Source organism: Octopus bimaculoides, chromosome 26 (assembly GCF_046866305.1).
Source record: "Octopus bimaculoides isolate indiv1 chromosome 26, ASM4686630v1, whole genome shotgun sequence".
Taxonomy (NCBI): Eukaryota; Metazoa; Mollusca; class Cephalopoda; order Octopoda; family Octopodidae; genus Octopus; species Octopus bimaculoides.
In genome coordinates, this window is record NC_142953.1 from 8,073,650 (window position 1) to 8,091,396 (window position 17,747).

General features: G+C 37.0%; 1 protein-coding gene across 9 annotated transcripts in view; it reads right to left on the bottom strand.

Annotated features, from left to right (window-relative positions):
• Positions 1-17,747, bottom strand: part of LOC106870348 (membrane-associated phosphatidylinositol transfer protein 2-like) — a 141,066-nt gene that overhangs the window by 12,879 nt on the left and 110,440 nt on the right. For 6 of the 9 annotated variants that reach the window (XM_089342428.1, XM_089342426.1, XM_089342433.1 and 3 more), the window contains 5 exons: positions 15,884-16,006; positions 7,806-7,980; positions 5,431-5,641; positions 1,993-2,497; positions 710-880 (listed from right to left, as the gene is read on the bottom strand). In XM_089342428.1, the coding sequence (XP_089198554.1) occupies positions 710-880; positions 1,993-2,497; positions 5,431-5,641; positions 7,806-7,980; positions 15,884-16,006 (1,185 nt within the window). Of the gene's footprint in view, positions 1-709; positions 881-1,992; positions 2,498-5,430; positions 5,642-7,805; positions 7,981-15,883; positions 16,022-17,747 lie in introns of all 9 variants that reach the window. The other 3 variants (XM_089342427.1, XM_089342431.1, XM_089342425.1) reach the window with 1 other exon arrangement.

Below are 17,747 nucleotides of genomic sequence, written 5' to 3' on the forward strand. Positions count from 1 at the left end.
ACAATCCCCTGCATTTGATTGAAAATACAGAAGAAAACATGGTGATAATGATGATGGTGGCTGTAGGGATGATGATGGTAACAGTTATAATGCTGATGTCATTAATGCCAACAAAAATACATACACACATGCATATACACACACATATACATACATACATACATACATACATACATATATATATATATATATATATATAAGAATTTAAGGAATGGAGAAAACGTATGTTAAAATTGCATACTTTATTCCTACATATGTTTCAAAGGATTACAACCTGTGTGATCCATAGGGATCTTTGATCTTTGATCCCTATGGATCACACAGGTTGTAATCCTTTGAAACATATGTAGGAATAAAGTATGCAATTTTAACATGCGTTTTCTCCATTCCTTAAATTCTTAAATATACTCAAATACCCAAAATTTCAAGGAGTTCCTGCCTTAAAAACAGGAACTAAACCACAGTTATTTTGTGTTCTTTGCTACATTGGTTTCTATTAACCCATTTATTCTATCAGAAGAATTTTTATTCATTAAGATAGAAGAAATACACATAATTATATATATATATATATATATATATATATATATATATATATATATATATATATATATATATATATATATATACACCCACCTGCTTGTACAGGGCGAACAGCAAGAAAGAGGAGGATATCTATATTATATATATATATGCTATGTATACGTACCTACATGTACAGGTTCCGCGAGACCAAGGGGGAATTTGCTGTGTCGAGGTATCTTGATTGGTGAAATAAACTTGAAGTTGTCATGTACGAGAGGTTCCAGTCGGACAGCTGAGGGATCATGGGAGTGGAATAGATTGTACAGTTGGTTGCAGGTGGGTCGGACTGGTGGTACTGTGGTAAGAACAACAACAACAACAACAGTATCAGCAATGTTACAATAACAACAATGACAAACAGACGCAGCAGGATATGTGTGCTTGTGTGGGTATGTGCTATAAGATGTAGTGCACTCCTAGTTGAGTGCTTGAGTGTCACCCTGTAGTTTTGCTGGAGCTTTAAAAAGAGTGCCATGAAGGGCTAAAGAAGTTCACAACATAATTTCTTATTATTTTCTTCTTTCAATTTCTTACTACTGATATTCTTTTACTCTTTAACTTGTTTCAGTCATTTGACTGCGGCCATGCTGGAGCACCGCCTTTAGTCGAGCAAATCGACCCCAGGACTTATTCTTTGTAAGCCTAGTACTTATTCTATCGGTCTCTTTTTGCTGAACCGCTAAATTACGGGGACATAAACACACCACCATCGGTTGTCAAGTGATGTTGAGGGGGACAAACACAGACACACAAACATGCATATATATATATATATATATATATATATATATATATATATATATATATATACACACACATATATACGAGGAGCTTCTTTCAGTTTTCTTCTACCAAATCCACTCACAAGGCTTTGGGTCGGCCCGAGGCTATAGTAGAAGACGCTTGCCCAAGGTGCCACACAGTAGGAATGGACCTGGAACCACATGGTTGGTAAGCAAGCTACTTACCACACACAGCCACTCCTGCGCCTGTACTTGATGACACCAGCCAGGAGATGGTTAATTCAAAACAATGTGAAAACATACAAGCATTGCATTTGACAGAGTAACCTGAAGGCCAAAGCTTAAGATAAGTGCAGGTGTGGTTCCAGGTTCAGTCCCAGTGTGTAGTGCCTTGGGCAAGTGTCTTCTTCAATAGAAGACAACTGGTGTTGGCACATTTACATCCCTGTAACTTAGCGGTTCAGCAAAAGAGACCAATAAAGTAAGTACCAGACTTGAAAATAAGTACTGAGATTGATCAGTTTGACTAAAATTTCTCAAGGTGGTGCCCCAGCATGGCCACAGTCTAGTGATTGAAACAAGTAAAAGTTAAAATATAGAATTCTTTGAGTTATAAGCGCTTAAGATAGAATAGGTCAGTTAATCACGGCTCGAGCCAACTTACCGTTCCTTCTATAAGCCAAAACAAGTCCAAGTGGTGCTCCAAACATGAAGAATTCTGAGACTTCAAATCCTAAACGAATGGCATTCTGGTTTGCTTCACAGTGACTACTACTGCTCGTCCGCTGAGTTGTGTGTGAACTACTGCTGCTGCTCATCTGTGTACCTTGCACTGACAGATGCTGCGAGAACGTTCGACTACCGCTGGTGTTCTGCTGGCAGGGTTTACCACTGACACCACTGGCAGCTGCAGCGGTGTCGATGTCATGAGTGAAAACATCATTGCTAATGGGAGACGGTGTTCCGTTGTCGTGGGGATATGAGGTGCTATCGGGACTACCTTGGTATTCACTGTATGTTTGTGAATGACGGCCGTCGATTCCGTCTGTTCCGTCATATATACTGGCATGACTGCCATATCTACAACTGTTGCGCTGTTCCTTGACTGATGTTCGACAGAGGGCATCATATGCCAGTAGTGAGCTGGTGCTGTCAGCAATCAAACACACCTAAAATCCAACCAGATGAAGACAAAGATCAAACATTTAACATATGGTTCTATGTGTGCATGTACACATAGGTATACATTGATAAATATAAATATTTTTTAAATGTTTTTTTGTATATATAATTTCACAATTTAACCTTATATCATATTCACAACAAACACTCAAAAACTACGCTAGAACTTACAAATGCTAAATTAAACTGTCAGTTAGACAGATCAACATTATTACATTATAGACAGACAGACAGACTGGCAGGCAGGCATGCATACATACATACATACATATATGTAAAGAGTTTTTGAAGTGATATACAGATATTGTATATTGAGAATAACAAGGTATTCAGAATGTTGGATGATTATATATATTTTTATTTACATTTTTAGTGCTTCCTTTAGTCATTGGATTTATCAAAAAAAGAGGTTTACAGTAAGTTTACTTTGCCTTTTTATATAAAATTGAAACGGATGATGTTTTAGAAGGGAGAGAGAGAGAGAGAGAGAGAGGAAGGAAGGAATAAATTAGAAAGGAAGGAAGGTGCAGGGGTGAGAGAGGAGAGAGTGGGAGGTAGTGAAGATAAAGAAGAGAAAAGAAAGTAGGAGTATGTTTTGGGATTGTATTCTTGTTTTTTTTTTGGGGGGGAAGGGGTTACAAAGGCAAGGAAAAAAAGAAAGAAGAATGTTTATCAATTCTTTTGTATTCATTAATGTAAGGGGAAGAAAGTGGTTGTATGGATGTGGTCAACTTCTTTTTTTATTAAAATTCCAGATCTTGTTTTTGAAAGAATGATTTTTGAGTAAGTATAGTTATAATTTTAAATACAATTTAAAATGATTTTAAAACAAAAACGTTCAAGTGTGGGAAAGTGTTTCTCAATTATAAATATAATCTGAATTTCTTTAAAAAAAAACATAAGTATGATCTGATAAAAATATACCTTTCTTAAGTGAATATACTCACAACTATAAATACAATCTAAATCAAGGATCAAGTTCTACAAATCATGAGAATCATAAATATAAGGTGAATGGGGGTGGTGGCACGGAGTTAGAATGTCCATGGAAATATATCTTCTCCCAGTGATGATTGGGTTCATACAGGTTAAGTTTGGAGGGGGCCAAACCTGGGTATTTTAGTATTCGCATTACTTTTTCCCAATCATATATTCCAGGAATGTCGGTTAGGTATAGTATCTTGGTATGGTGTTGTTGTATCCTGGACTTATTCCATTTGATTTGATGGAGAATCCCTGTATATCGATGTAGTTTTCTCAACCATTTAATTTTTGTTGGGGACTTTTTTTTATGAAATACAGTTCCATTGTCTTTCGAAACTTTGGGTTGTTCCTTGAATTTTCCTTCTCCACATATTTCCAAATGTTTGCTTTTTCCGTTTTTTCAACCGTTTAGTTTTGGTGAGAACTTATTTATGAAATATAGTTCCATTGTCTTTTGGAAGTTTGGGTCATTCCTTGAGCATTTATAGAAGGGGAAGATCTTGAATTTTCCTTCTCCACTTATTTTCAAATGTTTTCTCAGTGGAATTTTCCATAGTTCCTCTTGCTGGACGTGTTGTCTGTGGATTCTTGCGCATTGGCAAAGGAAATTATTGATTTCCTCAATATAATTCTTCTTGCATTTGGAGCAAGTAATGCAGTATATGAGATTTTGTGTCTTGCAGTTCATATTTGCATTTACATTGAATGAGAATCCACTCTTAAATCTTATGTGGGTGTCCCCATCTATATATTTGAAGTTATTGCTATTGTTGTTCTTCATCTGCAAAACGGACACACCAATAGTTAAATTTCTACTTTTGCCACCCCTCACACATCAAAAGGAACATCCCATACAAGAACAAAAATAACCTGTGAAACTAATAACTAATGGAATCTCGAAAGCGATGAAATTAGACATCACACAACTAAGGACATCAAAAGAAAAAAGCAAGAAACATACTATTCCATTTATCAATGCACACAACCCTGGAATAACCAACATTTTCCAGGTTATACAATCAAACCTACCAATACTCTTACAGAACCCCCAAATGAGAAACCTGATAGATGAAATAGTAAACGCCAGGAAAAAAACTTTAAAAAACAACTCACAAAAGTAAAATTCACATCACAGAATGAAACAGAATTCTCCGTAAAGGAATGTGGAGATATCAGTTTCAATTTTATATAAAAAGGTGAAGCAAACTTACTGTAAACCACTTTTTTGATAAATTCGATAACTGAAGAAAACACTTAAAATGTAAATAAAGATATAAATATATAATCATCCAACATTCTGACAACCTTGTTATTCTCAAAATATATATTTATAGGTATGGTGATGCAAACAGGAAAAATAGAACTCAAAATATGAGTACCTGTATATATGTATATTTTCATTAACATTTAACAGCTGCTAAATATTAATATATATATATATATATATATATATATAGTAAATAAAAAACAAAATGAAGAACAAAACACAAGAAAAAAACAACGCGACAATGTGGTACATGGAAACTATTAGCAGACACTCAGGGAAGGAAAGAAAGGTGGTTTTTATGTTTTGAGCAACGCTCTTCATCAGAAACAGGAGACTGGGGGAAAAAATCGCCAACGATTCACATGTGGTTACATACCTATGTGCATATGTATACATACTTAAATATATATATATATATATATAGTTTTAGGGAAAAGAACCAAGTTTCAAGAACTCATAGATTTTGGATTTTGTCCCTAATATTATTATATATATATATATATATATATATATAGAGAGAGAGAGAGAGAGAGAGAGAGAGAGAGAGAAGGCAGAGAGAGAGAGAAGGCAGAGAGAGAGAGAAGGCAGAGAGAGATGGACAGATAGCTGCAACCAGATATAGAGATAGACAAACACAAACGTCTAAGTGTGATTGTATATGGTGTTTACCTGTCCAGTGAAACCTTTACCCTCATCGGATTGAAGGAATTCCTGATACACGTGGTTAGCCTTGGTGATCACTGAAGTCACACTGTCCTCAAAGTCAATATTGGATGAGGCAAATAAAGCAATGGCGCCAAGAGGAATGAATTCCTGGGTCATTGTTGGGTTTACTTCTCCATCTTTCCCGGTTGTAGACTCTGCGGAATAGGGGCTCAAACTGAAAGAAAAGGAGGGAGAAGAGTAACACATTAATATAATATATAGAGAGGTTATCAACAATAGGGGCAGGTATGGCATCCAGCAGTAGAAACGAAGCCAAAACAGTCTATAGAACATGGTGTGGTTCCTGACCTTGCTAGTTCCTGTCAAGCTTTCCAACCCATGCCAGCATAGAAAATGGACGTTAAATGTTGTTGCTGCTGCTGTTGATGATGATGATGATGATGAATGTGTAATACTAAAATTTCTAAGTTGTCATAAGCTTTCTATGCTTGTTTTTTAATGTCTAATTTGGAAATTGGTGTTCTCTTCATAAAAATGTTTTTAAATTCCATCATGCAACTACAATTGACAGTTCATCCCATTTTATCACTCCAGCATAATTTGAAGAATTTTAGCTCCTATTCAGTTCTTATAATGATATTATGTAACTAGATTGTCTTTCAATGGTGAGTGGTTCCAAAATGATTTGCTTCTAAACAAAACCAGTTCTCAATATATTCTCATTTTAACTCATGAAAACAGAAGATTCCAGAACAACTTTAATCATATGACTTTTTTTTAATATCTTTATCACTTTCTATCATTATTTGTTTTTACTCAGAAAAAGACAACATCATATGCAATTAACCATCACTGATTTCATTTGCATATGCAATTAGCCACTCGATTGTTCACAGATTTGATAAAATACAATTTTGAGTTCTATTTAGGCAATTAACTGAACTATGCAATTATGCAGTTTGAACAATTATAATGAGCTAAGCTCAACTAACTAACTATATATATATATATATATATATACACATACATATGTGATGAAGATGATATATATATATATATATATATATATATATATATATATACATATGGTATGGCTGAGTGGTTAAGAAGCTTGCATTGCATTCACATGCTTTTGGGTTCAATCCCACTGCACAGCTCGGGCAACTGTCTTCTACTATAGCCCTAGCCTGACTAAAGAGTCTTGTGAGTGGATCTGATAAATAGAAACAGTCTGGAAGTCTGTCATATATATATATATATATATATATATATATATATATATATATATATATATATATCAATGCGGACCAAATAATTCAGGAGAAAATACTTGTGAAGATATTACTGACTCTGTTATTATCTAGTGTAACAATTAAAAATGATAATAACAGAATCAATAATACAGGTGATTACAGGCCCAAAAAGCATTAAATAGCTGAAGAATTAAAATTAATCAAAGGACATACTAAGTATGTCTACCTGCTGGAAATAACAGTCAAAGCTCTTATTTAAATTGCCAAAAAATCACTGATAATGACTACAGAAATCAACCGTCTGCAGGCAAACAGACTAAGACAATCTCTCAACATACATTCAAGTATTCGGACTCATGTGGACTGGTTTCTGGATTGGCATTATAGCCTCACCTCCCTCAGCACGCATTACCATAATGGAAAACCCCAACCTGTCATGTTGAAGCTGATTCATTTTGATGAATTTTAATCCTTCAGCCATATAATGCTTTTTGGGCCAGTAATCGCCTATATTATTAATTTTGTTAATATTATTTTTAATTGTTACACTAGATAATAATAGAGTCAATAATATCTTCTCAAGTATTTTCTTCTGAACAATTCGCTCCGTATTGAAATTATTTTCACACTGGTGGCTGCCATGATTGAGCTGCAGCATAGACTTCAACATGACGGGTTGGGGCTTTCCATCATGGTAAAGCGTGCTGAGGAAGGTGAGGCTATAATGCCAGTCCAGGTGAGTCCAAATACTTGAATGTATGTTGAGAGATTGCTTTAGTCTGTTTGCCTGCAGACAGTTGATTTCTGTAGTCATTATCTGTGTTTTTTGGCAATTTAAATAAGTGTTTTGACTGTTATTTCCAGCAAGTAGATATATTTAGTATGTCCTTTGATTAATTTTAATCCTTCAGCTATCTATCCATCTATCTGTCTGTCTGTCTGTCTCTGTCTCTCTCTCTCTCTCTCTCTCTCTATATATATATATATATATCATCATCATCATCATCATCATCATCATCATCATCATCATCGTATATATACATATATATAATAAAGGTCACTAACTCCCAGACACACACACAGATACAGCTATAATACACAGGTCAGAAAAAGGTGAAGTCTTACCCTGAGAGCATGTTGAGTGATTCAGCACAAATGGGAGGACATGAAAGTAACCGGAATGAAACATGGTTCTTGATGCTAGGGTAGTGAGCTTTGATGACAGAGTCAAAAGTGTTCTTTAAAGTGGCATAATCAGCACGAATGGTCGGGAATTCTTGGCCTGCTTCCAGGAGACAACCTGAAGAAAAAAATAAATCGTGATTTTGCTACAACAAAATATTCAAACATCTGAATCTTAACGAAACCTGTCAATCAGATTGCTTGAAAACTTGGATGTAGAATAGAAACCTTCTTCTTCTACTAATTATTATTATTATTATTATTATTATTATTATTATTATTATTATTATTATTATTTTCTTTTTTTTAAATTTTTTTTTTTTTTACTTGTTGCAATTATTTGACAGTGGACATACTGAAGCACTGCCTTTAGTCAAACAAATCAACCCTAGCACATATTCTTTGTAAGCCTAGTACTTATTGTTTCGATCTCTTTTGCCAAACCGCTAAATTACAGGGACATAAATACACCAACACTGGTGTCAAGCAGTGGTGGAGGACAATCACAGACACAAAGATACAAACACACACAGTTTCTGTTTACTAAATCCACTTACAAGGCTTTGGTTGGCCCGAGGCTATATTACAAGACATTTGTACAAAGTGTCACAGAGTGGGACTGAATCTGGAATCATGCGGTTGGAAAGCAAACTCCTTACCACACGGCCATACCTGCACCTACATATGTATGTGTGTCTGTATATGATGTGTGTACGCATGTCTGTGTCTAAAACATGTTTCCTAATGAAATGGTTTATCCATCTCATTCAAATTATTTATGTATCTTTATATAATAATTATGTAAGTGTTTTAACTGTGAAAACAGCTGTAGAGTCTAAAATGAAATTATGAAATAGTGCAATTGTTGCATTACACAACTATGTTTGTGTGAGTGTGTGTGTGTGTGTGTATGTATATACATATATATATATATATATATATATATAAATGCACATACATATACATGTATATATACATATACATGCATATATATATACATTTATATATGCATCTGTGAATATGCGTACTTATAAATATATATGCATACAACTATATAAATATATATATACACATACACATATATATATATATATATATATATATATATATGCATATATACATATATAAATATATATGCATCTGTGTATGTGTGTGCATATAAATATATATATATACAACTATATAAATATATATAAATACACACACACACACACATACATGATGATGATTTGTATTTAATGGTGGTGTACTAATACTACTGCCATACACTGTTCTACGGTTATATTGGCCACAGTCATGGCATTTTTTATCACACAGACCTTTATAAGGGGAGATGGTTTGTGGGCGAATATTTGCTAATCAGTTGGGCAGATTCTCTCATTATGCAGCTTGGAATGTTTATGATTGTAGCAGCTGTACTGTCTATATATATATATATATATATATATATATATAGGAAAATGAAAAATAATAATAAGGCAGAATGCTAAACTGAAAGCATATTTCAATATAGATGTGTAAAAAGGATTTCTAACCGGCTTCCATTGCATGGCAAATTTTCAAAAAGAGGGAGAATGAAAATGTTTTTTACAAAAAAAGTAAAAAATAATATATAAAAAAATAAATATACCAATACATTATATTGTCTTTGAGCTTTTAAAGTTCAATGGTAATCCATGGAGATAATAGTTGGAAAGATTAGGATGCAAGGAATTAAGAGTTGTGTTTAAAAAAAAAGGGAGCTGAAAGTTTATGTATTAAGCAGGAAGTGTGGTGTCAAAACAGGAAGTGTGTGTAAGGGAAGACAATTCTGTGGGTTTTATACTCTTTAGTTGGAGTTCTGGACTCTTTGTCAACAGGAAGTTTATGTCTGTTCTTAGAGAAATATGGTCCCTTACACACACTTCCTGTTTTGACACCACACTTCTTGTTTTGACACCACACTTCCTGTTTTGACACCACACTTCCTGCTTAACACATAAACTTTCAGCCCCCTTTCTTTTTTAAACAAAACACAACTTTCAATTTCATGCATCCTAATCTTTCTAACAATTATCTCCATGGATTACCATTGAACTTTAAAAGCTCAAAGACAATATAATGTATTGGTATATTTATTTTTTTATATATTATTTCTTATTTTTTTGTGAAAAACATTTTTATTCTCCCTGTTCTTGAAAATTTGCCATGCAATGAAAGCCGGTAAGAAATCCTTTTTAATCTTCCTTATGCACATCTATATTAAAATATGCTTTCAGTTTAGCATTCTGCCTTATTATTATTTTTCATTTTCCTATTATTTCTCCACGTGCGGTTAACACAACCCCACCATTTACTGACTTATATATGTGTGTGTGTGTGTGTGTGTGTGTGTATACATAAATATACACACATATATATATATATGTATGTACCAAATCCAATGTAAACTGTGGATTTGACTTAAGGTTGGTTCTCGGTGTAGTGTAGATATAAGAAAGAAGTACACAAATGGGGTTTAAAATTTACATCTGTTTCAGTAGAACTTTATTGATGTATTCATAGATTACATCATAGCATAAATCTATCTATCTATTTATCTATATAAAACATACATTTGATGATTGTGTGTGTATATATATATATGTATATATTTATGTATACACAGACATATATATATATATACACAGACATATATATATATATATATATATATATATATATATATATATATATGTATCTTTCTTTTATCTTTTATCTTATACTTGCTCCAGTCATTAGATGGCTGCCAAGAATTTTTAGTTGGATGAATCGACCTCAGTGCATATCTTCCTTTTTTTAAGCCTGGTACTTACTCTACTGGTCTATTTTGCTGAACTGCTAAGTTCTAGAGAGATAAATACACCAACACCAGTTGTCAAGCAATGGTGAGAGAGAAGCTCAGACATAAAATCACAAACACACACTCACACACATATGACAAGCTTCTTTTAGTTTTCGTCTGCCAAATCCACTCACAAGGTTTTGGTTGGCCTGAGGCTAAAATATGAAGACACTTGCCCAAGGTTCCATGCAGTGGGACAGAAACTTGGAATCATGCAAGCTTCTTACCACACAGCCTGCAATAATCTTTTGTAAATGTTTCTTCTATGAACAAGGCAGACCAAAAATACGAAAAGGAGCCTATACAGACTGCATAGTGATACATATAATTTAATTAGGAGGCAAACTACCTCGTCGACGAGTGACAGGGACCTTCTCTTTGTGGCTGGAGACTTCAACGGTCATGTCGGACGTCGTGCTGGGGGCTTCCATGGCATACATGGAGGCTATGGCTTCGGTTCCCGCAACGAGGAGGGAACCAGACTGCTGGAGTTCTGTGATGCAACCAATCTTATGGTCTGCAATACCAACTTCAGGAAACCTGCCAGTCACCTAGTCACCTACCGCTCCGGCAGACACTCTAGCCAAATCGACTACATCCTCGCCAGAAATAGGGAAAGAGGGCGGCTTATAAATGCCAAAACCTACCCTGGCGAAGAATGTACCCCACAACATAGATTAGTAGTTAGCGACTTTGGGATCAAGGCAAAATGGGTGCCCAGAATTAGACAGGCTTGGAGAAGAAGGGTGTGGAAGCTTAAAGACCCTGCAAACGGACAGAGACTTAGAGACAAGTTACTTGAAGCATTTAACGAAATAGAAGGGGATATAGCATCATACAACGTGGAAGACAATTGGAGATTTCTGCGGGACAACCTGTTGAAAGCCACCGACCAGATTTGTGGGTGGTGTAAGGTCCCCTCCCAACCCAGAGTAACGTGGTGGTGGAACAAGGAGGTAGACAGGGCTATTAGACAAAAGAAACAAGCTTGGAAGGACTGGAAGAACGGTGGTAGCAGGGAATTGTACCAATGTGCCAGAAGGGAGGCTAGGCGACAGGTTTATTTAGCCAGAGGGGAAGCAGATAAGGAAAGATTTGCCAATGTTCTGCGCCGTGAGGACCAAAGACTCGAGGTATTTCGGGTTGCAAGACAGTGTAGGAGAGAGAATAGTGATGTTGTAGGAGAGAAATGTGTTCGCATGGATGATGGTACGCTTGCATTAAATGAGGATGCAAAGAAAGAGGTCTGGAGATGCCACTACGATAGATTGCTTAATAAAGAGAATGAATGGGAGAAAGAGAGCCTGCCTTATGTCGACCCAATAGAGGGACCAGCTATCCGAGTTGATAGTACCAGGGTAGATAAAGCAATTAAGAGTATGAAGACCGGGAAAGCCCCCGGCCCATCAGGAATCACTGCAGAGATGCTCAAAATATCTGGCAGTGTTGGCTATAGCCTAGTCACCCGTATTACGAACCAGGTGATACACGAAGGAGTCATACCCTATGACTGGTGTAGCAGCATCATAGTCAACTGCTACAAAGGTAAAGGGGACGCTTTAGATACAAATAATTACAGAGGCATCAAGCTGTTAGATCAGGTTATGAAAGTTACAGAGAGGGTCATAGCCCAACTAATTAGGGAGCGAATCAATTTAGATGAGATGCAGTTTGGGTTCGTGCCAGGTAAAAGCACTACTGATGCCTTATTTCTAGTGAGACAGTTGCAAGAGAAATACCTAGCCAAGGATAAACCTCTGTACCTGGCTTTCGTTGACATGGAGAAAGCCTTTGACAGGGTCCCCCGATCCCTTATCTGGTGGTCAATGAGGAAACTTGGGATAGAAGAATGGCTAGTGAGAGCTGTGCGAGCCATGTACAGAGATGCGGCCAGTAAGGTGAGGGTTGGAAATGAGTACAGCAATGAATTCCGGGTAGAGGTAGGGGTCCACCAAGGTTCCGTCCTCAGCCCCCTATTATTTACCATAGTCCTCCAGGCAATCACAGAGGAGTTCAAGACAGGTTGCCCCTGGGAGCTCCTCTATGCTGATGACCTTGCCCTAATTGCGGAGTCACTATCAGAACTAGAGGAGAAGTTTCAGGTGTGGAAGCAAGGTCTAGAATTGAAGGGCCTTAGAGTCAACCTAGCTAAAACCAAAATCCTAATAAGTAGGAAGGTAGATAAAACACAAACCCCTTCAGGTAGATGGCCCTGCTCAGTATGTAGAAAAGGAGTAGGTAGTAACTCTATAAGATGTACCCGGTGCAAGCTATGGACACATAAGAGGTGCAGCAACATCAAAGGCAGGTTAACTAGCAAGTTAGTTTTTGTTTGTGGCAGATGTTCAGGTGCAATAAAGACTGCAAACAAACAGGAAACAACTTCTATCTCATTCCAGGGTGAAAAACTAGAGGTAGTCGATAGCTTCCGCTATCTGGGCGACCAAGTTAGTAGTGGGGGTGGGTGCGCTGAAAGTGTAGCTGCTAGAATAAGAATAGCCTGGGCAAAGTTTAGAGAGCTCTTACCCCTGCTGGCGACAAAGGGACTCTCACTCAGAGTAAAAGGCAGACTGTATGACGCATGCGTACGAACAACCATGCTACATGGCAGTGAAACATGGGCTGTAACTGCTGAGGACATACGTAAGCTCGCAAGGAATGAAGCCAGTATGCTCCGTTGGATGTGTAATGTCAATGTGAATACCCGTCAGAGTGTAAGTATCTTGAGAGAAAAGCTGAACATTAGAAGCATCAGTTGTGGCGTGCAAGAGAGACGATTGCGCTGGTATGGACATGTGGTGAGAATGGAGGAGGATAGCTGCGTGAAAAAGTGCCACACCCTAACAGTTGAGGGAACCCGTGGAAGAGGTAGGCCCAGGAAGACCTGGGCTGAGGTGGTGAGGCAAGACCTTCGTACATTGGGCCTCACCGAGGCGATGACTACGGACCGAGACCTTTGGAAATGGGCTGTGCGTGAGAAGACCCGGCAAGCCAAGTAAGATCGTTGCCAGTGCCCCTGGACTGGTTCTTGTGCGGGTGGCACATGAGATGCACCATTTTGAGCGTGGCCGTTGCCAGTACCGCCTGACTGGCTCCTGTAGGATTTTCGAGCGAGATCGTTGCCAGTGCCCCTGGACTGGCTTGTGCGGGTGGCACATAAAAGACACCATTTCGAGCGTGGCCGTTTTCGTGCGGGTGACACGTAAAAGCACCCACTACACTCTCTGAGTGGTTGGCGTTAGGAAGGGCATCCAGCTGTAGAAACTCTGCCAAATCAGACTGGAGCCTGGTGTTGCCATCCGGTTTCACCAGTCCTCAGTCAAATCGTCCAACCCATGCTAGCATGGAAAGCGGACGTTAAACGATGATGATGATGATGATGATTAAATGTTTAACATGTTTCAAATGTACACCTGCTTCTCTCTCATGGAAATATTTCATGCATCAGAAACATTCCTATCAGTCATTTTAATATGTAACCATTCCCTGCTGATATGTAAGAAAGAGAAACTATTCTAGATTGTGAAGGTGTGGAAATTCTTGAAAGTGGGAGAACTTGTTAAAATGGTGTAAGGTATTATACGTGCAAAAAATAAAGCAGAAGAGAAAACAAAGGAAAGAAGAAAAAGATATGGTGCGTTAAATCTTGGCGCAGATGTGGCTGCCTGGTAAGAAGCCTGCTTTCCAACTACATGTTTCTGGTTCAGTCCCACTGTGTGGCACCTTGGGTAAGTGTCTTCTACTATAGCTTTGGGCTGGCCAAAGCCTTGTGAGTGGAATTGGTAGACGGAAACTGAAAGAAGCCCATCATATTCTTTTATACTTTTACTTGTTTCAGTCATTTGATTGTAGCCATGCTGGAGCATTGCCTCAAAGGGTTTTAGTCAAACAAATCAACTCCAGGACTTATTTTTTAAAGCCTAATACTTATTCTATTAGTCCCTTTTTGGTGAACCGCTAAGTTACAGGGGCGTAAACACCAACATTGGTTGTCAAGCGGTGATGGGGGGGCGGGGGGGGGGCGGACAAACACAAAAACACATACATATATATGATGGGCTTCTTTCAGTTTCCATCTACCAAATCCACTCACAAGGCTTTGGTTGGCCCAAAGCTATTGTAGAAGACACTTGCCCAAGGTGACATGCAGTGGGACTGAACCTGGAACCATGTGGTTGGGAAGCAAGCTTCTTACCACATGCCTGTGCCTATATATATATATATATATATATATATATATATATTTATTTAGGTGTGTGTATACATCTTTGTGTCTGTGTTTGTCCCTCGTCACTGCTTGACAACAGGTGTTGGTGTGTTTACATCCCTGTAACTGAGTGGTTTGGCAAAAAGAAACCGACAGAATAAGTACCAAGCTTTAAAAAAAAGTGCTGGGGTTAATTCATTCAACTAAAAATTCTTCAAAGTGGTGCCCCAGCATGGTCACAGTCTAATGACTGAAAAAAGTAAAAAATAAACAATAATTCCCACCATGATTATTTTCTAATTTTTGGTTGACTTTGCAATCCTGCACTGTAGGCCGTCCATCTTGGAAGGCATTAACTCGGAATAAAAACTTATATAAAGTAGAAGGGATTCTCCAGTTTAGCTCACATCACACAAACGCTCTGGGGTCTGGTAAAATGCAACCAGTGCATTTTGTGAAAAGATTTTTGATAGTAAGGGCATCCAATCATAGCTAACATGCCAGAGTGTTTAAGTGTTATGTGCCAGGGACACATAAAAGGCAAGTGTGCCGATGACACATAAAAGGGTACCTGTGCCAGCCATATGAATGGTTGGTAGTAGGAAGGGCTTCCAGCTGTAGAAACCCTGCAAAAACAGACTGGCACTTTGTGTAGCTCTCTGGTTTACCAGCTTCAGTCAAATTGTCTAGCCCATGACAGCATGGAAAACAGAAATTACATGATGATGACGACGACAATGACGATGATGATGATGTGTATATCTATGTATCTATTTATCTCACTATATCTAAATATGCATGTGTGAGTGTGTATGTGTGTGTGTGTGTGTGTATATGTGTGTGTGGAGAGACAGAGTAATTGTGGCAAATAAATGACTAATGAATAAACATTAGAAGAGAAACATTAAAAACAAAAGAAATTATTGCAGATACAAATGCTACTGAACTTACCTCCATACATCACAATAAAGAGGACATCTGAACATTTCTTCAAATTGCTGTTTACAGGTGTGTTTAGAAGTGGATCAGGTGACCTTATTGTGTACTCTTGTATTTTACGCTCAAATGAAGTTCCTGACAAAACAAAAGCTGAAAATGCATTTCCTAGGAATTTCTTATTTTCTTTTCTTTTTTTTTTTTACATTTCATTTATCAAAAAGAAAAAAAAACAAAGAAATAATAATAATAATAATAATAATAATAACAACAACGACAATAATAAAAATGGGAATTTATTTTTATTTTTAAATTTAACATTACTCCATTTTTAATTGTACTTAATTAAATACCATTAGCAATTTAGATGAAATACAAGTGAAAATGTTTGCTCAACCGATCCATTCTGTAATTTAAGCACTCAACCGTTCTACATCTCTTCCCCCCTCTCTCTCTCTCTTATACACACACATACACACACACACTATAATTCAAGAAAAATCTTGAATTCTAACAAATATGCAATCATAGATAAAAGAAAGACTCAGGCTACACTTAATTTAATTAACCTCAGTATATAACTGGTATTTTATCAACCTAACAAAGCAAAGTGCATCATGGCTGTGTGGTTAAGGGATTTGCTTCGTAATATGTGGCCTTGAGTTCAATCCCCCTGTGTGTGGCATCTTCAGCAAGTGCTTCCTACATGTTAGCAGGCCATTCTCAATTCAAGGTGAAGGCCAAAGTATACGCACATGTGTGTGCATGTGTGTTGTGTGTGGTGGAATGGGATCTTTTATCTCCATGTGTTTTTGCATTTACAGAACTTGGGCAGCTCTGATGATTTTACATTAAGCACAAACAAAAAAAAAAATCCAACAACTTGGTGGATTCATGCTATGAAGAAATGGAATAAAATTTCTTACTCGCAAAAGAAAAAGGCAAGAAAAAAAAACAAGCAAGGCCTGGCACCAGAAAAGGGCATCTGGCTGTGAAAAATTGCATCAAAAAATTCTCTCAAAACTCATGCCAGCATTGAAAAATCTGATAAGAGAAAAATCAATGAATAAATGATGAAACAATGAATGAAAGTGATTTGTGCCTGCAGACTATCACTAACACAAATCTACCAACATATGTCACTAAATTTTTGCAGATAGAGAGAGACAAAGATTGATATGATGGAAGTGATGGAAGTTGAAATGGCATAATATCTACATTTGGATCTCTCTCTCTCTCTCATTGTTTTCATATTAAGTCTGTATCTATTGCCCTCCTTTTCTCTCTGTTACTCCCTCATTTATCCCTCACCCAGCATTGTCTCCCAACTATCATTCTTTCTCCCTCTATCTTTCTCCCTCTCTCCTGTCATACTGTCTGTATAGTAAGGCATGACATTGCACAGATTTTACCCAAATTCAAAACCCTATTTATCATCACATTTATTTTTATTGATATCCACCCCATTTACTGCCCCCTATTACTCTTTTATATTCTATATCACTCACCATTGACATCCATCACTTTCTCACCATAACTCTCTCTCACACACACACACAAACTTTCATTAATCCCATTTCCATGATCTTATCTCACTCATACTGCACTCTCTATCCCATTCATGCACATCTTACTTTTGTATTCAATCTCCATACCAACAACCGTCAAATAGCTGTCTATTATTCTATCTGTTGGTCTCTCTCGCTCTCTCTCACATTTATTACTCTATTCAAAGCATGGGCAATCTTTTATGAAAAGCAAGGTGGTGACAAGTGAAAACACTTAAAATAATCTTGTTAGGCTGGTCATTCAAAAAGTCCCATGGGCTACAGATTGCCCATAACTGTTGTACTCCCTATAACCCTCTCAGTCTTATCGT